Here is a 25,101-nt window from a genome sequence, read left to right on the forward strand (position 1 = left end):
CCTCTCTTGAGAGAGGTCCATTGGGTTTTTCTTGTTTAATTTGGGGGTATTGGTTTCCTGCTCAGAACTGGAAATCCTGGGATAATCACTTCCAGTTATAGTGAAAAGTCTGGAGGACACGTATTAGAAACTGATGCGTTGGTTAACAGTTTTGTTCTTAAAATCACTAAAATTGAACATTGCTGCTCTTATCTTATTTTGGATATAAAAACTTGATTAACTCCTGAGTGTAGTCTGGAGTTATGGTATAAAACAGTATGTGACACAAAATAGCTCTGCCAGGTGACAAAGATAGTTGTTTGCTGGAGGGCCTCTTTTTTAAGGAACTGATTTGAGTCAACGTTAGATTGGATGTCTAAGCAGCCAGCATCTGAAAGGTGGCTGGGCTTGCCTGAGCCAGGAAACTGCAGATAACATTCTGCTGACTAGAGCACTTTGTACAGAAGAGCTATTAAATGATGTGCTACAGAAGTTTCTATTTAGGTAGCGCCGAGGTAAAAGATGAGCATCTTCCCTTGCTCTGTGTTAGTGCCTTTGGCAGCAGTTACCTGATTCATAGAGGACCACGTACAGGCCTGGTGCTCAACAAACCAGGTGGCTACAGAGGCTTGGTGCGGCAGAGGTCGTAGCACAGGGCAAGGAAGGGGTGACGGGAGCAGGAAGAGATTGCAATGATATTAGTGAGACCGTGCTCTGGCTTAGGTGAGTGATGATTTGCATACTTGTAGTTTCACAGTGCGCTTTGCTGGCGGCTTGTTGGCTTTCCCAAAGAAAAGGGACTATCTGGCACATGGGTTTGAATGAGTTTGGGGGCTTGGCCAGAAGATTCCTTCAAATGTTGAATTCTTTTCCTGTACAGAAATGTATGCATTCTGTATATTTTTAAAGTTTCTGTGTTTTTAAGGATTGATATATTATCTGCAGAATAAATCCAAATTCTGTTAAATTCAAAATACATACTTTAAAAGTTACTATGGTTATACTGAGGAGCTAAGGAAGATACTATAATTCAAATTGCTTGAATACATCATATCATTGGAGAGTTTTAGAATTGTAATTGGCAAAACACCTAACGTCAGTATTTAAACTCTTACATTTTCGTTGCAAGTTTTCTGCCTAATACATCTACGTATTTTTTGTTAGGTTATGTTGAAAAGACAGCTTCAGAAAGATGCATGCAAATGGAAGACAGAAAGGTTTACCAAGTGCTTTATATCTGCTCCCAGGTTGTTGTTTTTTAGCGGTAGAACAGCAATGCTAACAATATTGTTTGGTAAAATTTAATCAGCACACCTGAATAAGTCAAAATGAAAAGAATCCACACATATATAAATTTGTGTGGTATGCAGTACTTCTGTAATTTAATCATATTGGGGTATTATTAAATTTATAACCTGACAGTCTCATTCAAGTAATTATGAGAGCACATTCTTAATTTCATTATTTCAAACAAAAAAAGTTGATTTGTGTAATGATCATTAAGGCATCATGGTTCAGTAACTGTGCATTGGTTACAATGTTTTCATGTGGGAGCCAGGGATGAGTTTTTTTCTTGATGGTGACAGATGCTGAAATCTAATTTTATTCTGTAAAAACAAACAAACAAACAAAACCCCAAACCTAAGAGCCCCGAGAGAGAAGGCAAGTAGAGACTCGTAGTGCTCCTGTATGTTTGCTGTGTTTTGAGAAGTTACATTTATGTTCATGGCTTATCCTGAAAAGCTGTGGCCTCCACGTGCTAATATGAAGCAGGGAAGAAAGCAAAACTTTGCTGAAAATCAGCTTACATTGCTAAAGCTTTCTTAAATTTAGGAAATTACAGTTTGCAAAAACTGAAGTAATATCAACTGCTGTATCCCTGAGAGTCCCATGCGCTACAGTGTAAGGCTGTTAGCCTGTGTTATTATACCTAAGTAAGTTTACTTTGTAGTAGAAAAATAGGTAAAATCGATGCTTTTCTGCAGCATCAATCCTGCCAGTTGCTATGTGTGGTCAGGTAGGTGCCAAATGCCCTCCCTTAGCAAGTAAAAATGCCTATATGTTGAAGGCGAGACCCTTGGCTCTCACAGAATCATGCTCCGATTTTAATTTTAGTATAAAACTAATGGAGTACTACTCATACCTCCAGAAACCTCATCTAATTACGGAGGGTTTTGACCCGTTACTTCTGAGCTGTTGCACTGTGTTGCCCAATTTCCTCTCCTTCTGTCCCCGTCTTTCACTTTTGTTAGGCAGTTGGCCCCTTGGAAATGAGGAGTTTCGCATGCAGAGCGTGAAGGTAAAATCAGTGGTTCGGACCATGCTAGAGACTCCATCCTAAGCCATCACGCAAGTATTTTGTGCAGTGGTATTTTATTAGAAATGTTCAAATTTTTGCCTTAGTACACACCTGGAGCGTCCTCCTCTGAAACGCTGCATGAGGAGGTGCACCAGATAGGCATTAGGCAGAGCACCTAACACTCAGGAGTAGATGGGAAGGAGTTAAATGGGAAGGGAATGATGAACATTGGCACTAAAATTGCTTTTGGCATGCAAATACCATGCTTTTCCTGACATAAATATTTTCAGAATAGGCCATTAGAATTCAGGTATATAAAACGCTGCTTTTACTGGAAATTTTAATGTTGTAGTAAACCCAGATATTTATAGTGAAAAATTGATGTCTGTTATCTCACTTTTATCTTTTTAACCAGCAGTTTTATAAATGCTATATCTTTGATCTGGCTTTTTCCATCTAGAGACTAAGCTATATACTCTAATAGGAAAGTCGTTTTTAAGCAGCTTCCCACGCTGAACAAGCATGGTATTGTGGATCTGGCACGAAGATGTAACGTGCCATTACCACAGATATAGAACGATCTATTCAACTATTTTCCAGTGAGGGGAAAAGAAACCTTTTTATCACCAGGAGTAACCCTCTGGTAACAATGCGGCTTTAAGTGGGGGGGAGTCTTGAAATTTATTTCCAAAGCTGTTTCCTCGAGGCACTGCACCTTGGGCTGCCCCAGCGGGGACCAGACCAGGGGGCAGGCCAGGGCTCGGTCCTTCACCCGTCACCTCGCTTCTCTGTTGCGTTGTCTCCCGCCTTTGTCTCCCTCAGAGCAGCTGAGTCACTTCCTGGGCTTAAATCTTGGCTTTAAAACCTTCTTTCTCCCCCCTCTTGGTGTACAATGGATTCTCTGTGGAGTGAGGAGGGATACTGCACGGGGAGACGCGATGTGGAAACAAAACGTGCTCTGAGGTTTGCCGTCGTTTCACGGGTCCACCTGGAAATAAGCCCTTCTCCCTCATAGGAAGGCGAGATACAGTAGTTAAAAAACATTAGCTGCAGAAGTACACCACACAACAGCCTCTATTTTTTTTTTTTTCCCTCCCCCCTCTGCTACTCAGGGGTGGTTGCTCTGGTAATTGAAGAGGTGCCATAAGTAGCAGGAGTTGGGATGGGATCGTGTGTCAGCAGGGATGGGAGAGGAAGAGTGTGAGTTGAGAAAGCAAGATAGGCTTCTGCGCGCAATCAAGAATTGCCCCATAAAGCGACGTGTCATTCACTGAAACTGTGAAACTTGGCAGATAGAGCTGATTTGTTTCTTTCACAAAATATCGTGTTGCAGAGTCGTAGTGCGTTCTGCCTTGCCCGGGTGAGAGAGAAGGAGATTTTTGGGTTTCTATTGCAGGAACAAAATGAATGCTTAGAGCGCTCCAGATCCTTCCTCTGCCCCATGTCTTAATTTCTTTTATGACATGTCTTCACAAAAATAAAGGTTAATTTTCTCAGGAAATTTTCTTAGGGATTTTTTTTAAAAATTCTTTCTCAGAAAAAGAGTAGAAAAATTGAGTTCAGTTAACTCACTTATTGCTTGATCTGGGTAGACCTGGAGAAGGGTCGGCATCCCCGTGACCGCATATCAGTGTGGTTCATATCAGTGTGCAATTGCCCACAGAAATCTGTATAGAGGGAAAAAAAAATTAAAGCCTGAAGTAGTTCAAGCCAAAGCAAAAGGTACAGAATGGAAAATTCTTAACTGGTTAAGAGGGCTATATTGACCTCTTCAAACAGCTCCTTGGGGCCAGGCAGCCCTTTCAACGTGTAAGGCAAAGGCTGTATTTGTTGACACACTGATGAAAAAGTGTGCTTCCTGAGCGTGCTTTACACGTTGGGGTCAAATCAGCTCCGGCTGGGGGTTCCCAGCCGGGCAGGTGGCAGTGTGAGCTGTTCAAGCGCTGCTTACAATCTGCACAGAGGCCGTTTAAACAACTGGTAGCAGCTTCAGGAAACACTGTGTATTTGAGCCCTAAGGAGAGCTTCCCCGGAGGGATGCGGCACACACCTGCCCGACCTTCATCAGGAGTTAATGCTTAATGCTCTCGCAGCCTCAGCCTGCAGCACGTCCCTGGGAGGCACTGGGGCTGGGACCGCTGAGTGCCTGGCAGGATGCGGCCCTGCAGGTGGCCAGAAGCAGCAAAGAGGGGTTCTTGGTTGTATGATTTTTTTTGTCTGGTAGAAGGAGCACGAGTGTGTGGGAGGAGCTAGGAGAAGTACAAGTCTAAGTCATTAAATGTACAAACAAAAAAAGAGAGCCAAGTAGAGAAAGCTCTTTACAAAATATAAAATTCTGTTAAAGCAGCAAGACGGCACAACATAAGGAATGTTTGGTACATGTTATTGAAACTGAAAAATCAGAGTATGGAATGAATTATAATTTAGCATAATCCATAATTTTACAGTTTTCGTTTTGAATTATTTATCTTATATGATTTGATTAAAGATAAAACTGGCTGACAAGATCTTGAACATCTCTGCATGTCTTAATGACAAATGAAAAGTCCTCATTATAACTTCACCATTTAAAAATTTTGATTTGTATTGTTGCTATATTGCTGCCTTTTATTTTTAAAGCGTATTTCAGATACGCATTGTGTACACGCGATTCCATAACCCATCAGGCTTCAGTGTTGCCTCAGTACCTCTGATTCAGTAAATCAGATCATAGGCAGCATGCTGTCATATAATAAGGTGTCTGATCCTTATTACCAGTTTGTTGATGCACAGACTCCTTCAAATTGACCATTGCAACACATGGTTTCCCCTGAAACTAGCTGTGATAATTAGCGTGGCTCTAATGAGACAGAATGTCACTGATCTTGTGCTGAACTGTCGAGTATCGACGCTACGGATGGGAACTGTCAAAGCTTGCCATCTGTGACAGAGCTTGGCATATTCCATTTGCAAGGTAGAGCATGCTCAATAGACTGTTTTTAAACAAATGGTCCATTTCTTGATGAGGGCTCTGTGTTCTGTTACCGTGGAAGACTTTATATCATAGTTAAACTTTTTACTTTTTTTCCCTTTTTTTTTTTTGCTGGGGTAAGCTTGTTGGGAAATGAAAACGTTACTAATTCTCAAACCAGTGTCTTCAATCTTCTGTTAGCTTTTTGGGGAGAGGTGGTGGGGGGAGCTGATCACATAGTTATTCTTCATCCTTCCCCCAGTTATCTTAATGCAGTTCTTCTAAGGCTAGGACTTCCACAAGGCTTTTATCTGATTTTTTTTAAGCAGCGAGGGGTAGGGACAGCATAGTTTTGAAAGGTAGAGGAACAAAAATTAGGAAGTCTTAGATGAGGCGCAGCGGGAGCACATGCACCTGGGATGAAAGATGGAATCAGTCAGGAGAGTCGGGCGCCCAGGCTCCCGAGGCCGGCCCTGCAAAATGCCATGCAAAAAGTCCGGCGCTGCTTATCATTCCAAAATATGCTTTGTTGCTTTTTATTTCCTCCTTCTCTGGCAGACCACACAGGGCTTGTTCTGAAGAACATTTTCACTAATCTGATCAGGCAGCCAAATACGCCGGGAAAACTGCTTTAATGATCCCACTAATTACCTCAAGTCAATATGAACTGTATTATTAGACTGAGGGAAAATATTCCATTAGGTCTCCCCCTTGGGAGTTTCTCCGCTTTGTGATGTCACTGAAGCCTTCGCCCTCTCGCTTGTAATTAATTTTATTTACACACGCAGGCACGCACAAGGTCACACCTGCACAACCGGAGCTGGCCAGGGAGCTAGTGGCACTCAGGCTTAATCAGATCTGTCATAATTACCATTCTGCATGTTTCTGACACACGCTGTGAAATATTTCAATTTAACTGCCGCTACCAGCACAACCAGATGTAGTGTGAGTGTGGCTGCATTGGAAATATTATTCCTCAGGATAAACTCTCTCCTCCTCCTTTTTCCTCCCACCCCCTCTCCCTTTTACAGCTAATGTGGCACAGAAGCTGATGTATCCTGTAAATCTTGAATGCAGCGCTAGATTGATAACAGCAGATTAGACAGTTTAACCACAAACAGCTTGTTCATTTTTCACAAATGAAAACCACATGTGGTGTAACTAAAATTTCAGGCTCCTTTTTTCCCCCCACCCCCCCCCCGCTTTGGTTGTTGTTTCCTTTTGTGTGTGCATGCGCGTGTTAAGGTCTGCCTTTCACTGTAAAGGAGTGAAATAAAAGAGTAAACATATAGGGGGAAAGAGACACCGCTGTCTTTGGAGATTATTTCTCTATGGCCTTTATTAAAAACCTTCCTTGCTTTGGCAAAGAAATCAGATATCGCACGGTGGTTTTGTCTCTCACTCTGAGACTTTCTAATCTCTGGGTTTTATGCCCACTTATTAAAGAAGTCATCCTCCTGTTCTGTTTTTCAAAATAACACGCCAGCAAACACCTCGCTTTAAGAAGAGCTTCTAACCAAAAACGGTCTTCACTGGTACCTGAATTTAGCAGAAATAAATTTTTCTGCCAAAGTTCTTCATCACAGATTTTCTTCTCTTTGCTAACTCTTCCCTTTACCTCTTCCTTTGGGAAAATATTATTTAAAAAAAAAAAAAGAGTCCTCAAAGTGTCTAGAATTTTGGCAAATGGAAAATTGATTTTTTTTTAAATGAAAACATTCCAGTGTTTCTTATGAAAACAGGTTATGGTTAGTTTTTAGGAAACTAAATGTTGTCTGTAAATTGTTTTGGGTTTTGTATAAATCCATTTTTTTCAGTTAAATTGTTCGGCTTGCCCTAATTAAACAGCCTTCAATACTTAAGTTTTTTTTTTTAAAACCATCTACTCTTTATTAGATCACTGTTGGCTACTTTTCCTACACAGAGAAAAAAATAATACAATTTTGATAGAAAGTTTTAATTAAAAGGTTCTGTAACAGTTCTTACAGGAAGGAAAAAAAAATGTAAGTGTACAGAATGCCACTGAGCAGATTCCCCAAAAGCTGTTGCAGGTATTGTCAGGCAAGAGGAGTGGTGCAGTGCATCTGATAGAAATTCATCAAATCTAATCTGTAATAAGGCTTTCAGGGGAGGTTTAAAAAAAAAGTAGCTTTAGTAAGAGATTGTTTTATCCATTGCCAGTGATTTGTGATGCAGTGGCAATATCAAAAGTGCAGGAGACAGGGAACTAAGGCTCAGTGCTCAAAGACAGTTGGAAGAAGGGGAGCAGGATAGTTTTTGAAAGCCACTGAAGGCACAGTTTGTAGCAGAAAATTTGACTACATAGATGGCCCCCCAGACTGCTGCAGAGGGTGTTAAAGACCCGTGCTCGTACCACTTGGCCGGCAGTTACTGACTGCATTACTAGTCCCCCAGAGCTGAGCTGGAGTGGGTCAGTGTAGGTGTGCCATCAGCGTTCCTTGCTGCATGGCAGTGCCACCTCCGTTACAGACTCACGCGGGGTCCGTGCAGACCACAAGCAAATAGGAAATCTCATCCTGGAGGTGCAGCCGAAGCCCTGGAGGTGCTGTGGCTGCAGATGTCTCAAAAATGAGTCTTGGAGTAAAGCGAAGAGGAGGGCAGGAAGGGCTTGCGTTGGAAGAGATAATGCTGAGATGAACTGTTAGGATTCTTGCAAGGCTCTGGAAATCCAGCTCTCATTTCTTCACAAAACTATTCGGAAAATGTCGTGCAGTCGGGAAGCACTGGATTGCCAAAAGAAAAAAAGCACGGCACCCTCTCCCGTCTCCTTTCAGTCTTTTATTTTTAGTTTTTCTTTCTTAGGTAGAGGTGTTTCGGTTCCTACGCTAGATGCGTGAATCAGCTCTTCCTCAGGCAGCACCTGCTGTCTGCCTGACAAGAGGTGCTGTGGCTGGCAGGATGGATTTTCTTAATCTCTCTTCCTGCTTTCTGTATCTTCACCTTCTGTTTTGTTTTCCTCTCGCCACCTTCACTAATTTTTTTTGTTATAGCTCTCCTCTTAGCCCTTCTGTGACTTTTTCCCCACCCTGTTCCTCACCATGTACACCCTCACCATCCACTCTCTCTCCATCTGCCTCTTTCTGCTGTCCTACTGCTGTCCCCTGCATACCGGAGCTGTGCCTAGGACATCCCACCCCAGATGCGTCCCCCCGCACCCAGTAGCTTTACACGAGCACCGGCTTGTGCATGGGGTGCAGCGTGGGCACCCCACGCCCTTGGGCTTTGCTGGGTGGTGGGGAGCTGAAGGCCGGTCGCCAGCACTGCTGGCTTCATGGGTTCACATGTTCCTTTCGCCGCATGGCAACACGGAGGTATCTGGGAAAAGAGCCATGTTCTTGATTTCTCAGGTTGCTCGTGCCTGCTGTGGGCAGATCACTGATTCAGGAGGCTTTTGAAGATTCAGTATATCGTTGTTCTAACATGAAGAGACTACAGCACTTTTAAAAAAAAAAAAAAAAAAGGGAAAAGTCTGAGCGAGCTGTACGAGAGTTAATGACGTACGGAAATGAAAACAAAGCTGTAGTGCCAGAGCCGAGAGGGAGGCTCAGGAGTTAGCAAGCAGCCCGTGGTTCCCAGCAATGGGGGAAGCAGGGTACCAAGTAAACAGTGCAGCAAACAAAAGCGAGCTCAACCCGTAACTAAACAGGAAACGACAGGGTAAAATTACTCCTGAAAAACCGAGAGCTGCTGAACACGATACTGCAAAGAATAAAGGCATCTTATGCAAACACAAATATACAGTAAGGGTCCGAGAAGCGGTTTGTTAAAGGAGCAACCGATTACAATTCAGGTGAAGGGTTGTTGGGCAAAGGAAGGAGTGAGAAATAATAGATAAGTGTGTTCTTCCTGAAGGTTAAACTGGATAATTCAGTTTACAACACCTGAAAGAATTTTACAGGATTTCTAGGTGCAAGGTAAGAAAGGAGACAATGTTTTGTTCCAGATAATTTTTATTTTCACCATTCCTAATAATTTCTGATTGTGTTCATTTTTTTTTTTTTATTTTCCTCAAATTTAACCTCTAAGTCAAACTTCAGATTTTTGGTTATGAATTACCCCACACTGTTGGCATACAGTGAATAGACTACTGCAAGCACACAGCTAGCTAAGTGGGCAAAAATTCCAATTTGCAAATATTTATCTCAGTCCAAATCTGCCAAATTTTATCTCAATCCACATTGTTATTCAGCAGTCATCTTGGTTTTATTCCTGTGCAGTGTCATGTTCCCTTACTTCAGGATGGCATTTGAGAAGCAAATGAAAATAGTTTTCAGGATCTTTGAAATAAAGATGCTTGGACTGAGTGGTCCTTAGCAGAATTCCCTGAAGTTTTGGACCTCAACCGAGCAAGATTTGCAAACATATCAGTTACATCTGTGGGCTTACTTAGGTGACTAAGTATTTTGCTGAGCCTGATGCTTAGCATCTCTAGTATATGTAACGTGCAAGAGGAAGCTCTACAAATACAGGAACTTTCTACTGTTTATATAAAAGCAGTTATTTTTTTTAAAAAAGCTATGAAGGGTTTAAATGTGATTCATTTTATTTTTGCTTTGGGGCAGCCAGTTTGCTTCACTTCTGAGAAAGCATTTACAACTCTTACTGCATATGAAGAGAGAGCCTAACTAAAGGGATTGATCCTTTTCACCTGGAGAAAGGGGATGGGATGGAGGGATCAGGGCAGGAAGAAGAGTGCCTGATTTAAGGGCAGAACCTGCTGCCGAAGCTGCTGCCTACCCCTCTGAGCAGCTTCTGCTGCCTGGAAGTATGGCTGGGGCTGGGGCTTGGCTTGACTGGCACTTTTCTTGGCCGGTGAGGAAAAGTCTAACATAAAGCACTCCTCTCTCTAGGAGCTTTTCCCTTGTGGCTGTTCTTGTCCCCAGCCTGATGGCAAACTACCTGAAAACACTCTTGTGTTGGTTCCCACCCTCGGCCAGCCAGGAGGGAGAAACCTGATCTCTCCAGCTTCCCTTTTGATCCAGCTTTCCTATTCTTTTAAGTCTATGCCCCAAGCAACCATGGTACAAGTTAAGGGTATTTTAGTTTTCTAAGGGCTTCACTGCCTTTATTTTTCCATGGGTGAGATATATGCTTCTGGCTGCTCCCTTCTCATTTGCCTGGAGGTGTCTGTCTTTCACAGGTGTGGATTTTAATGATTTTTTTTTTTTAAACTGCATTGAGGTAATAGGCATTATTAATTTTCTGACTGTTTCTGTGGTTAACAAAATCTGAAGGAAAGTTAAGGAAAAGTTTCTTTTTAATTCCCTTAAGAGTCCCCTCACCCTTGGTGTTATTAGAGTGTTAATCGTTCTCCACTACGAAACTGAGAGCTGCAGAAGCCAGCTGAAACTGCAAGAGAAAAGTTATAAAAGAAATTTCCTCAGAATATTTAAATATACGATTCAAATCTATATGAAAACATTTAGTTAGGCCATAAAAATGTAAAGGGATGTCTGAGAATGGATTGGAGCTGTGTATGTTTTGGAATTTTGTCTCTTGTTGGAAAAATCTTGTCAGCTGAACTGAATTTACAATGAAGTCCAAGTATCTATGAGCCTGTGATTCCTTGGTGTGTGGCAGATCTTCCCATGATCTAAAATGAATTCTGGAAAGAAAAAGCACATGACAAGAAGCCACAGATTTAAATTACTCCCTCTAGGAAATTATAATCTTTTCTAAAAAGATAAATCTTAACAATGTGATATACACATGTATACGTAATTATGGAAGTGACACTTTGGCCCTTTGGCCTTTTTACTGGAGGTCTTTCCCCCAAAGAAAACGTTAAATCTCTGTAAGCAATGTAATAATAAACATTTGTTCTTCACTTGTAAATTGATAGTACTAAAAAAGATTTTTAAAATTGCCAGGCTCTTCCTATTAAAGACTCTAACTAAACTGTAGGTATAGCTGCCATACAAAAATTGATTGCATGTTTAAGAATAAATAAATATGGGCTATTAAAGGTCGTGGTTGGATTTAGGTTTGTATTTACTTTCAAGGGAAGCATCAGTATTGCAGTGAAATCAGTACTTCCCTCTACTTAAATAAAAGATAAAGGGCCATATATTACCCTCTGTGAAACCCACTGACCCATTTTATATGCCTGTACTATAAAAAGTAAAGTACCAGAGTAAGACTGACTTATTTAATAATTAGTAGTTAGTTTTTCTTGTTTAGTTTGTTTTTTTTTTTATTTATTGTTAAGTCCGTTTTTGTCACACATATCTCGCGGTTACAATGCCAGTTGAATAGTGTGTGTGAAAGAGGAAGGATCCAGAGTAGAGGAAGACAGGATAAAGCTTCACCACTGTTTTTTGCATCTATTACTTTTTTCCCCTTCTTTTTACATATGACTGTAATTGCATGTTATGTAAGATTTTCAAAGGCATGCATATTACGTTTTTGGTTAGGGCTTGTGCCTGTCTATCATTGCTAGGCAATTGAAGGCAAGACTGTAAAAAAGATACATTTGAACAAGGGAAAGGAAAGGCAAAGGAGGCTGAGAGCAGAGAAACCCAAGCTTGAGAGAAGCCCTTCATTTAGACTATTCAATTCTCTTTGTACTCAACTAAAAAGTAATGATACTTATGTTTTCAGTCAGTTTTAGAGTTATGGGTCAGGTTTTTTCTTTCCACGAGCTCGTGCTGTGTCCCAAGTGCTCATACACAGGGAACGTACCCACCAGTTTTGATACGGCTTCTGACAAGTTTTTGGGTAGCGCGGGCTCTTAACCACTCACCATGGCTCCGGGTCGAAGGAGAGGTCTAATACGACAGATGAGACTGCAGGAGCAGGGCCACAGCTCTCCAGGTGATTTTGGTTTTGTACTTGTTTGCTGCTGATTGAATTTTACAGGTTGTTTTAGCAAGTTTCCTTTTCCTATTTGTTTTTTTGGATGTTTACAAGAATAGAAATTTGTATTTAATTTTTAAGTGCTGCTGCTAGAGAGGAGAAAAAGCAGAGGGAGGAAGAGATGTTAGGAATCCTTTTCCCCTACCATATCACCAAAAAATTGCAATGAAATACTATCAGTACCACTGCTAGCTGTTTGGTCATTTTTTTTTTTTTTCACAACTCAAGAGAAGAGGTGGAGGCAACATCCAGACAGGTGGTGCAGCTGAATAATAGGTTGGATAAGAAATTTAAGGAAATGGCATAATCTGTTTCAGTATTCTTCAAAGGAAGATTTTCCTGCTAGTGAAGTTTACCTTTCTTCTGAAAAGCCCTATGAGGTTGCGGGGTTTTCAGTTTGTTTGTTTTGCTAAATCTCATCTATTATAATGGCAGATACAGATTTAAAATTCACATCTGGCTTCCTCTTTTCGGTGTTCTAGTAATGAAAGCCAGTAAAATAGATAAACCAGAAATATCTGGAGATAAAGGACAGCTTCAGGTTTCAAACTTTCTCTGATTTAGGGGAATGCTCAGAGGCAAAGCCTGAAACTTGAGGCTGATTAGTGTAAATAAAATACTAAGGCAACCATCTTTCTGAGGACATTACCACTTTAGGCCATGTGTCAAGGAGAAGCGTTCGTATTCTGGTATCTCTGCTCGTCTTCTGGAACAGGCTGAAAACCAGATTTGCTTCCTGAATTAAAGATACACAATTCTGTGAGCAAAACAGGACAATCCCAGTGTTGAACTTTCGGAGCAGTTTTTAAAGTTCCTTGAAAGTATGTGACTCACAGAATTTAGCTCTTGAAATTACTTGAAAATATAAGCTAAAGTGAAAAGATTTTCACCAACAAATGTGTTGCTCGGTATCAAAAGCTACTAAGCCAGGTAGATTATTAGTTTTCCAAAAATTTTATAAAAATATCTGGTGGCCCTTCTTTTAATAGACTTTAGTTCTTCTGTGCAGCATTTAGGTCTATTCAGCTTTGCATAGGAGAAAACCAGGACAATTCATGTATTCTAGGAAAGATAAACCTGCAGTCAGAATAAATTGTCCTGCAATCAGGAAATTCCAGAAGAACATTTAAGGCTAAAAAGCACTGCTCCCATCATCTAGGCTTGTTCCTATGTCTGAACCCACAGGTATTTCACCCAGAAAGAAGTCACATTTAAGTAATCTCCACCTGAAAATGAATTTTGAATTAAATGCTCTGTTCTTACCCCGTGGTGGGTGTTCCCTGCTGTATTTTTACGGATAATACAAATGTAATGCAAACTGCATTTCCCAGATAAATTAAAGCAGTGTCCATCATTACTTATCGTCGTATTTGTTTGTACTGAACTGACATTTGTTTATTTGGCTTCTCAATGCCATATGCATGAGCTTACTGATTCAGAACTCCCTGAATTTTCGATCCTGTTGAACACTGAGAAATCTCAGTTGAAGGGTTTAATGCGTTTTCCAGTCAATGTGTAGGGGAAATTTGGCCTTATCAATTTAAATGCTGGAGATCCTTTCACTGCATTATGGAAGAATCTTCTCTAAGCAGAGATTATTCTTAAGAACTTCATAACATTTAAAGGTTAATATGTTAGGTAAAGAACAATATCTTAAGACAAACATTTTTATTACAGGACATGAAGGGATAGTTCTGATTAAATTACATGATTATTTGAATGGGAAAGAAGACAAAGTGCATCATTTCTTGCCCTCAACTTTAATGCCTTTAATCAAATAATGACCTTCTGGAAATAGTTAATTTTAAGCATTTGGAAAGATCAATACCACTTTGCCACCAAAAAATGGCCCAGATGATGAAATTTGATGTATTTAAAGTACCATTTCACCCTTTTAACCTAGTAAATAATTTAAAATGCTTTCAGTACTCCTTTGCTACCATTATGTATCTCGTTCAAAGTATTATGACTTTTCCAAAAGCAACCTTTCCGTACAACGAGCAGCTTACAAGTTTAATACTAAAGACTAAGAATATATGCATATACTGTAGCGGTGATGTCAGTCTTTTTCTTCTCTTCTATATGTGAATTCTGTTTTGAAAAGAAATGGAAATATCTATGACAAACGCAGCCATTTGGAACAAAAATGAGATTTGTAAAGTGAGTTGGATGGCTTTTTAAGGGGAAAAAGTCAATATTTAAAGTTTAGTTCACAAATTCCTTTTCCTTTGTTTTATCTATAAGCTTTTGTGTTAAAGGTGAAGGATTTGGGTTGCTCAGACAATTAAGAGCCTATTTTACCAAGTGTAGTTTCATATCTGTGTTCTATAAACTGGAGTGCCTTCAGCATTGTAAATAAAAAAAATTGCCCTCTATTAGCATGTTTGTGGGCAGATTAAAAACAATCTTCATTAGCATAAGTAACACTTACAGATTCTTTTAAAAGTAGAAAATTACTTGCTGAATGATAAATTGCTAGCTTTATAGTTAGTTGCTGAAAATGTGCTCATTCAAAATGCCTACTTTAGTTTAGTCTACAATACTCAATTTTTTTGAGTTAGAAGTACTGTTTAATGGATTATGTACTTAGTCTTTGTTCACAGTAGATACTGAAATGCAATTCACACTTTCTGCTAAAATGTTTGTATCAAATACCTCCCTATTTAGACTGATTTAACACCGTATATTTTTATTATACCATATGCCCCAGAGAATGATACAAAATAATCTTAGATATACAATACCAAAGAAAAACTGTTCACATCTTAGCATGGATACTCTAAAATGTTTTGCTTTCTTAGATTCAAATTACAGCTCTTTTTAAAAATGTTGGAGTCTTTGTTAGTTATTCTGTAAGAAATATTCATCATTTGGCAAATTACTATCACTATAACAAATTCACCAAACAAAAAGAGTTCAGTTGCTCCACCTCTGAAGCTCTTTCTTCCCAGACTAGATGTGTTTGTTGCTAATTTGGAAAGCCTTGCCCAGAAACCATCTTTCGTGATTGTAATGCTACCCTCTTTGACCTAGGTAGGATTGGTATTTACACCTTAAATGCAGATTTCAATTATCATTTTTTTTTCTTTTAGTAAGAAAGATACCAGAATGCAGGAATAGTGTTAGAAACTCTACGTGAAAGAGCAGAAGATTTTATTTAAACACAGCACAGGTCAGACTGAATAAAATAGCATTTGGATACATAGATAAAATGCATAGATGCTTTCTTTAAAATAAGCATGCTCATGGGTCTTGCAGAGTCTAATGTTTGGCAGTTATCCTCTTTGCGCTTTTCCTGCAATAGTTTGGCAGTTCAGATTTCACAGGGTTTTTTTCTTCTAATGTCTTATGTTTCTTTACTAAATCCCTATCAGAAAACCAGACAGAAGACTCTTATTTATTTTAAATATCTTAGGTTTAGCATCTTTTTTTTTTCAACATTTTCTTGCTTACTGTAGCAAGACCTTTGCAGATGGTACTTGGTTACTTGAAAGTACATAACAGTATTTTCTTTGTAGCAGATGGATTTAAGACTTTTAGTTCCCAATAAATGTAGGTTTACAATACATAACTTTACAGGATTTGTGTTGTATATAACAGGTTTGAGCATATTATCTCAGAATTCATCTGCATGGCATTTTCAGCTTATCCAGGGTCCATGCCAGTATTTTAAGTAATAGGGAGAGCATAGTGATTGATAGCAGCTAAAGGCGTGATTTTGAATAGAAACAAAGGTTTTAGAACAGAAGGTGTCAAATTAAACTTTGTCAGTTTGAAAAGTAGTAACATCCTGAAAGTTCTCCAAACATATTTACATGTGGCTAATGTTTATATTTTGCTTTGTACTCTCTTTATATTCAGTGTAATGTTGCCTGGCAAATTTACCCTGTTTTAAAATCAAGTTTGTTCCCAATGTCATTGCAGAGTTTTGGGGGGGTTGCCTTGCTGCGTAGATGTATCAGCTTAATTATTTTAAGGCTGTTTTTTAGGGATGTAGTATATATGCTGTAGAAACCGGTTGTGATCTAACCTGAGTTATAAATATTTTCTTATTATTTTGTGATCCTTTCCACTTCCTGTAAGATTATAAAGACATGAAAAAAGTGGTCCAAGCCCCCCTTCAGAATAAATTGCTTGAACTAGACAGAAATTGCTCTAGACTTAAATGAATATAAGAGGAGAAAAATCAGCCTTGTTAGGTTCACTTGTAAATTCAACTGCATTAACTAGAGCACTTCATACTTCTTTACATCAAATGGAAACAAAACTTACAAATTTTATGGAACCTAAAATTCACCTTTATAAAAGTCTGTATAAACACTTTTCCTAAAATTTACAAAAACATTTCATACATTCTCATTTAGCTGACTTTTATGAATGACCTTTATGTCAGATACAGAATTCGGAATCTGAAAGTAAATGAAATAATCATGGTTTTGTTTGTTTGCTTTGAACCAAAAGAAAGCATATTGGTATAAAGTTTGTAGTCTCCTAACAAACTAAACCCCTATAGCCTCTATAACTGTTCATTCCCTTTCTCTTCTGAGAAAATTTCTGAGATCAACTTCCTGAAATATTTCCAGAAATAAACCATGAAGACTAAAAAATTGTTTCTATTCTTGTAATTTTAGAATAATCCAGTTGGTTGTTTTCACATTGCCCATCATATGTTTCATCAGAGTATGTCTACTTCTTTAAAAACTTGATGAACCCAGTAGAAAAGTGACATTTTGGTGGAATAGCAGTCTGTTCTGTGTACCATGTCAGAAGCATCTGATTTCAGTATCTCAAAATTGCTGCTTCCCTGAAAGGCTAGCAGAGACATGCTTCAGGTTACAATTCATCAAGTCATTTTTAGATAAGGAATTAGAAGTAGTATTTCAGTGCAAAAGTTGATAGAAAAATACTGGAAATATAATGTTAGTCATCAGTAATTAGTAAAAATAAGGTCTGATCTAGTAAATATACAAACAGAAAAGACAGTAAGGAGAGAAGGAATTTCTTAGTTAACAAAAACTGTTGTTGTGAAATATGTTTAATCAGCATAAAATGTGATTGCTTAGGAATTATTTTTACTACTGGACATCTAAAAAGAGTTTCTATTGTCTTTTTTCAAAAAAAAAAAAAAGCTGTGATTCACATGGTCACCAGACAAAATATGCGCAGCTTCTAAATGCTTGGTACAATTTGTTTTCCAGTCCGTCTGTATACCTTAGAGAGCTGTCATGGGAGGGGACAGGTTGACTTGTCTTTTTTTACTTTCACCGAACTGCTGTGATAGTCAGCTCTGCTCTCTGTTTCACCACCATTAGAAAGGGGACCAGCAGTTTCAATGTGAAGCAGTGCAGGCTCCTGACAAGCAAAGGACAAATTTTATACTTCGAGGTGGGCTGTTTTTTTCTTTTTCATTAAAAATTTTATAACTGCATTTCAATTAAAAGATCTTGATTTGGTTCTCATCATCTTCTCTCCCCTCCATCCCCAACAAAGTACCTGTGCTTCCTGATTGCACCTCTTTTAACTCGCTGCAGAAAATTAATACTGCTGTTGAGCATAATCCTGCACATATCCCCGTGGAAGCAAGTAGTAGTAGTAGTACCAGGAAGCAAGGTGGGCAGAGAAACGCGAGCAACATGTTAATTTTGTTAGGGGCAGGGAGAGTTCATACATTAACCTGCTAACACATCCCAGGGTGCCTTATGATGGGGAGGGCGAGTTCACAGACCCTTGCTACTGCTTTGAAAACATGCCATACGGTTCCAGCTGGGACAGGCTTTACATTATGCGCTCTGTATGAAGGCATTTGGCCACATTTCCCAGTCAGCTTGCTAAGCCCTGAGGCAATACCTGGCATCCGTCCTTAGCGTGTAATCGAAGAATGGGGTGCGCTCCATCGCTGGGGTGCAGTGAGCCCCTTCTGCTGCTGCCCCTCTCCTCCCTCCCTCCCTCCCTGGCACACCTACTGAGCACCCGGTGGATTTTGGCCCCATTTAAATTTTTGCTTTCTCAGCTCTGCTGCCACCATCTCTCTAACGTTTGTCATTTTGATTATTTCTGTTTCTCGAGGGCATTTTGTTCTGTGTCATTTGTTCAGTTTTCCACTTATATCCAAGAGCATATAGTTCAAATTTTTATCCACACCTCACTAAATATTTTCTTATACAGTATGAATGCATTAAGATTATTTGTTTACTTTCACCTCTTCCTATCGTGGCAATATTTTTACACTGCATTTATTAACTGTTAGCTAAAGATATGAATGTCTTCAAGAAGATGTGTGTCTATATTGTATCTGTGTATCTATTGTATCTAGTAGTAAACTAGCCTGGATAAACCATTTTTGAACTACCAGTACCTATAAAAAGGATCTAAAAGCTTCTGTACATGTATATTATTTGTTGATTCAATAAAATGTCACATTATCTTTCCTACAGCATTAAGAAATAAAATTGCATGGACCTAGTTTTGAAAACAGATCCGTGAAGCTAAAAGAAAGGAAGTATGCATGTTTTATACATGTAATATTTTGTTTCGAAATTTTAATATACAAAAAAAATTGCTGCTGATGTACACTGTGCTAGCTAGAGCATTTGCGCTCTTCTTTTAAAACTACCAGTGCACAATTAAGAAAAAAATCCTCAATTCAATTTTAAGAAGATGTAAGGAAACAATTGTTAAATTTTCAAGATGAGCTTGTGTGTCTCTTCTGGAAGCAAATTAGCAACTGCTGCAGTTCTTGCAGGGGATCCTGTAGCCAACTTTGTAGTATGTATCCCAAAACCATGTCTGAATTAGAGTAGGTAAGCTCTTAGGCAACTTGCTGTCCTGTGATCTGGCAATGGTATAAAGGGTATATCAGAAGCTTGAGCGTGTCTTGCTCCGCCCCAAGCCCTAATAGTGTACGTAAAAATGAAAGACTGTTTTTCTCTGGGTCTATGAGAAAAATCTTGAAAAAGATAATCATCTGTCACTTGAAATAAGTTCTCCTGCAGAGGCACCTCTACTCACAGCAGATAGGAAGAAGATATTACTTGACTGCATATAGTCAAAGGATTCCTGTCTTTTCAAAGGACGTTAGGGAGCTCCACTACCGCTATGATGTACATTGGGCAGACCTACAGTCAAGGCAGACATTTGAAGTACTTTCTTGTTTTGAGTAGTAGTACCAGGATTTAAAAAATTGCTCAGCAGATGATCTACCAGCTCCTGAAACATGGTGTTGATGCTCTTGGATGGGTGTAGGCTTGCATAAAAGAAAATAGGCAGCAGAGAGAAAATTCCGGCGTCAGTGAAACCCCTGTCCTGCAGAGGGGAGCGTGTAAGGGATTCTGCCTCCATCAACCGGTTTGTTTCTAAAAGAACAAACAACAGTGCTGTGGTGCGGGACCATGGGGAAGGTGCTTTCCGAAACAGTCGTGGTTGGTGAGGGTCTGTGAAACAGTGCGGCAGCCTCTTAGTGTATCGGTGTTTGCTTTGAGCCCAGCCTTGTACAGTGAAAGCCCTTTCTTACCAGGGGAGAGCGTGAGGGAATGCAGCGCTGCTAAAGTGCATGTTTCGCCCCTCATGAAGTGAGGAAAAAAACTAATATTTTGCTGGTGTTATCTTCAAGGGGTGGCTCTGTGAGCTGTTACGTTGGAAAGAAGATCCCTCACCAGAGAACAGGACCCTCTGGGAGAATCTCTCCATGATCCGAAGGTTCCTCAGTCTTCCTCAGCTTGAACGCGATGCCATTTATGAACAAGAAAGCAATGCAGTTCATCACCATGGTGACAGGCCTTCCCACATTATCCATGTGCCAGCAGAACAGATTCAGGTTAGTTTACCTTGGCCAATCCCGCAGAGCGCTAAGTAAATAAAGCTTTAAATGGAGCAAAGGAAATTAGCGTTTCTTTCCTCCCAGCCAGGCGAAATGCAGGTCTCCTGGTATGAGATAAGAGCATGCTGCCGTCCGCCACCGGAGTTCAAAGGAGAGCGTGGGTCCACCCACGGTTTTTGTTTCAGTTCGGTGGTTTTTTGAAAACGTGCGTGGACGCGGTGGCACAGAGGCACCTGGGTGCCGGGCAGGACGAGCCTCTGTGCTGGCTGGCCCTGGCTAGACAGGCGTCAGGACGGCAAGGCAGAGGCGCTTGGCACCAGTTGTCAAACGCCTTACCAGCAAAGCGGGAAGCCCTTGTTGCGCTGCTGTTCAAGAGCTGATCTCGAACCCTCAACGGCAGCAGCTCACTCTGGGTAGGAGTGAAGGGAATTCCTCATCCCACTTTAACCCCAGTTGAGGCTGGGGTGAGTCAATGTTTGTTTGTTTTTCCTTCAGAGCCCCTCTCCCACCACCCTTGGGAAAGGAGAGCATAGAGGCGCTTTCTTACCAGGCCTGCTGACCGCTGGACCTTGGCTGGGTGCTGCTCCGCAGGTGAGCTGGCACAAGGGCACTGTGTCAGGGAGAGAGAGGAGGGGATGCAGGACCCACGCCACGGGGCTTGGAAACAGCCGCCCTCTGCTTCAGGGCAACCCCAGCGGTGCCCCCTCCTCCAGGGGCTGCGCCTATGCTTTGCTCGCATGGGCACGGTGAACCAGGAGCGTGGCTGGCTGTTTTGCTAAACATTGTAGGCCAGGTCGGCAGTGTGGACTACTGTCTCTCTGAGCTGGGGAATCTCTAATGCCTTCTCGTGAAAGACCTGAGGTCAGCCTTTTAACTGCTCACTCTTAAAGGGCAGTGCTTACCCTGTACTTTCCCAACCTGAGCTGAGACCCAGTGTATCGTTTGTATTACCTGTACAGAAAAATATTTACAAAGCTTGGAAGGATAGAGTTATCTCACAGCCAGAAACAACATGAGTGCATATTAAAGATAAAGCAAACTGAATAAGACAATCCCTTAGGATATCGAGTACTAAAATAATTGTGAAAGCCTGGAAACTTGCTGTTTGATTTAGCAAAAAGAGAGAGAAAGATCTACATTAAGTAATAAAACAGCACTTGTTTGAAAATGTACATTGTTTTTAATAAAATAGCTTCTTAAAGGGATAAAAGGAGAAGCTTATGCACAGTATAAACGTTCAGCCACTATGCCACTTACTTAGATTTTCTTGCCTTGTTGATAAAAGTTGTGTTTGATCTCGCAAATATTATTCACGTAAGCAGTTGCATTGTAATCTCTTAATATGACTTGTAAGACTAAGTATTGGGAGATTGGGCCTGAGTTTTGTTTCTGCTGTTCTACACAGTAATTGTTGTAGATGCATAAATATGTAGATAGGACACAAGTTTTCAGACTGTATATACAAAGCTTCCAGTCTTGTAAGAATTTAATGTGCTGGGAGTAGTCTTGAATCTCTTTGGGATTGAAGCCTTGAATGGGACTGCTCACAGACCATAAAACATGAAAGGATGTGAATAGGGATGAGGCAAGAGCCCTAATTCCACTAGCATTTATGTCAGATCTTACAATAAGAAGATCACTTAAAGCAGTGGCTTCTAAACCAGTTGCTGAGACCCAAGCAAAGTCTCCACAACCACGAGTGTCACTGCAAAATGGTCAGAATTATAATTCCTCCAATGTTTATACTATTCGTACAGTATTTTGTGCTGCTTAGGGTCTGCAAGTGAGCTGCAACTGGCAGCTTGGGAACCACTACTGACACACAAAAAATTGTTGAGGAGAGACTCAAGAAGGGAAATGAAATGTAGTGATAGCAACTGCTTGTTTTGCTGCTGCTGTTTTGTTTTTTAATAGTAACCCGTGGTTTGTACCATATGACAAGAAATTTGCTGATCCAAAATATCTTACTAACCAGTGCTTCCTGTGCTGTGAAGCAAAAGAATTGTCAACTAAAACAGCAGCTGATAAATTTGCTTTTGATTTTAAACATGATCTTATAGTGCACTGTACTCCAGTGGTGGATGAGAAAAACATTTCTGTCCCTAGGGCTCAGTGCCTCACCTTTTAAGTATGTTTCTGAATCTATGCTTGCAAAACTTCATTTTAAGCTCTTGTTAATTATTTACATCATGATTTGCTTTATCTTATTTTTCTGATGTGCATACTTGCTCATTTTTATTGCCTGAGTTTTTGGAATGCAGCATTTTCCCATCTAACAATAATAGTGCAACTTACTTAGAGCTTTGCATCTTAGTGCTTTATGAATATTAACTAAATAATCCCCAGCACAAACACAGAAGTAGGTAAATATGTTTGTTCCCTGTTTATATGTCGGGATACTTGAACACAGGCAAGACAGACCCGCTCAGAGACCACAGGCAAGAGAGGTCAGAGCCAGAAGGGGAAATAGAGATTTCCTACCTCCAGATCTCTTTGTCCTTGCCGAGGCTGGGTTTGGCAGCGTGACGTCAGGTGCTTCCAGCTAACGCATTCTGTCGTAATGCTTGCAAGTTTGACGAGACTTCAGTGTATGATAAGGTCAGATAAGCAGTGGCATATTTCCACACTTAGCTAAAATGCTCTCCTTCTCCCTGATCCCCTCGGTCCCTTAGTCTAACTGTTGCTAGAGATTTGCAGCCCTTGTTTTTGGGCAGCAGCTGCTGCTGCTGGCAGAGCTCCTGTGCGCTTGTCCTCATCTGGCACTTTTCTCACTTTGCCCTTGCTACAGTTCCGGCTAAGCTGGTCAAGTTAATCCTATACTGTGTCACCTACTTAGCATTTTGTCTTGTCTGCATTTGACTCATGGAGCACGTTCATTAAAATTTGTCAGCTAAACCACACCGATGTCTCATCATCGGTGCTTTCAGTCAGACAAAGCCAGTGTTCCCCTTCTATCTCTCTGTCCATATCCCACTGTCCCTTTATCCCTCATCTCTACTCACACATATACAGACATATGCGAGATATGCAGAGTTACTAACTCATATTTTAATTCTGGTTCAGCAATAATGGGCCTTTGTTTTTTTTCCCCCCTTTTTGTCGTTTAAACTTACTAAGCCTTTGTTTATAGCTTTGCAACTTCCCCGCAGATTTTCTTGGTAACACAAAATATGAGCAAGGATACATGTACAAAAAAAAATGCTGTGCTTTGTCTTGTAGCAGCAGCAGCAACAACAGCAACAACAGCAGCAACAGCAACCAGGTCCCAGACTACCCCCAAGGCAACCGACAGTAGCATCACCAGCTGAATCTGAGGATGAGAATCGTCAGAAACCCCGGCCGCGAACAAAGATTTCTGTTGAAGCCCTAGGGATCCTACAGAGTTTCATACAAGACGTAGGCCTATATCCAGATGAAGAAGCAATCCAGACTCTCTCTGCTCAGCTTGACCTGCCCAAGTACACCATTATCAAGTTCTTTCAGAACCAGCGATATTATCTCAAGCACCATGGGAAGCTGAAGGACAATTCAGGTTTGGAGGTGGATGTTGCAGAGTACAAGGAAGAAGAGTTGCTCAAGGATTTAGAAGACAGCATCCAAGACAAAAATGCAAACACGCTTTTTTCAGTTAAACTAGAAGAAGAGTTATCAGTAGAAGGGAACACAGAGATTAATTCTGAATTGAAAGACTGATCTAAAAGTATTATTTTCTTTCAACAGTGCCACTGGTATTTACTAATGAAATGAAAATTCCGTCTTGCGTTCTGTCAAAAACGTTTATTATTCATTGTTTGGCCAATGAATCTTCCAAAACTTGCACAAAAGTTGAAAAAAGGATAATGCAGACTGCACTAGATGTTTTACTCTGTTTTACAAACTGCTTCGCAGCAACAGATGAAGCGTTGAGGATTGTTTGATATTAATTTGTGTTCACTGGATACACTGTGAGTGTACCCAATAAGCATGATACCAGTGATTTTGATTCTGGAGCCTTCAGACAAGCATTACAACTTTTGTGATTTACTGGTTTTTTGTTTCTGTTTTGTTCTTGTTTTTTAATTATTACTGTAGCACTCCACACTTGATCTTTGGAAACTCACATTTATTTAAAAAAATAAAATAAAAAAGAGTTTGTTACTCTTGTTCTATTGTATGTTACAAAAGAACTATAGACTGTGGAATGCAGTTTAAAGATAACATATGCCAACAAATGCCTTGTATTATATGGCACTGCCGTAATTCAGATTTGTTTTCTTTTGGAAATAAAGGTCACTGTATTTTTTTTTCCATTCTCATTGTTACATGGTTTTAAAGAAAATGAAAAAGAAAATGTGAAACACAATTTAGTCCTCATTATTTATTTGTAGATCCTGCAGCATCATGTTGTAATTAATTTTTTTGGAAGTTTCCGTTAAATGTAATATTGCTTCTCTTGTTATCATACTGATTTTTTTTTCTATTTATAAATGTATTTTGATGGGCAGTAAAACAAAGTGTCTTAAAAGTTTTAAATAGAGAAAATGTGCTTTACACAGTTGCCTATAAAAAGTGCTCTATGTTATTCAAGCAATTCATACTATAAGCTTCACTCTTATTGTTGTATGCAATTTTTACTATCATGCAAATAAGCTTAGGTAAATAAAACTAATAGATCACCTTAGAAACTTATGCAATTAATGTGAAAATAATTGATGTTTGCAATGTGTCTTCCTTTGGTTTACAATCAATTTTAAAGCTACAGCTGTATAAATTTTCTGTATAAAGGTGTATTTCTTTTTTATGAGTTTATTGCTATGAAAACACCAGTTATTTTGTTACAGCTGGCTGTTTTTATAAGTGTATCACAATTTTCTTTATGCAGAAATGTTCTGACTAGGAGTGGTTATTGACTGTAACTACACAATTAAAATTGTTTGTATGGTATGATATGGCAGCGTTTGTCTGTATATGTGTGTATCTGGGAGGAATAACTTGTTCTTAGTGCACGTTGTACCTTCTTGCCACCACTTTGAAGATGATATTCCAATTGTTCTCCTTTAAAATCACAGGCAGATTTTTTTTTTTAATGACTTTCTTAAAATTTGAATTTAGATAACATACTTCAAAAAGAAACTCCGTTTGGTTATGAAAATCATAACCTGTCTTTTCTTGGTTTAAAAACTTGCCTGCCCAACAGAGATA

At 39.8% G+C, this 25,101-nt stretch overlaps 1 protein-coding gene across 5 annotated transcripts in view; it reads left to right on the forward strand.

Moving 5' to 3' along the window:
• Positions 1-24,843, forward strand: part of SATB1 (SATB homeobox 1) — a 76,258-nt gene extending 51,415 nt beyond the window's left edge. Inside the window, exons 10-12 of one of the 5 annotated variants that reach the window (XM_068405233.1) lie at positions 19,714-19,917; positions 20,416-20,511; positions 22,331-22,484. In XM_068405233.1, the coding sequence (XP_068261334.1) occupies positions 19,714-19,917; positions 20,416-20,511; positions 22,331-22,390 (360 nt within the window). In that variant the 3' untranslated portion in view covers positions 22,391-22,484. Of the gene's footprint in view, positions 1-19,713; positions 19,918-20,415; positions 20,512-22,330; positions 22,485-23,139 lie in introns of those variants that run through there. The other 4 variants (XM_068405229.1, XM_068405230.1, XM_068405231.1 and 1 more) reach the window with 4 other exon arrangements.
• The last annotated feature ends 258 nt before the right edge of the window (positions 24,844-25,101 follow it).

The sequence above is a fragment of the Nyctibius grandis genome, chromosome 7 (genome assembly GCF_013368605.1).
Source record: "Nyctibius grandis isolate bNycGra1 chromosome 7, bNycGra1.pri, whole genome shotgun sequence".
In the NCBI taxonomy this organism is placed as follows: Eukaryota; Metazoa; Chordata; class Aves; order Nyctibiiformes; family Nyctibiidae; genus Nyctibius; species Nyctibius grandis.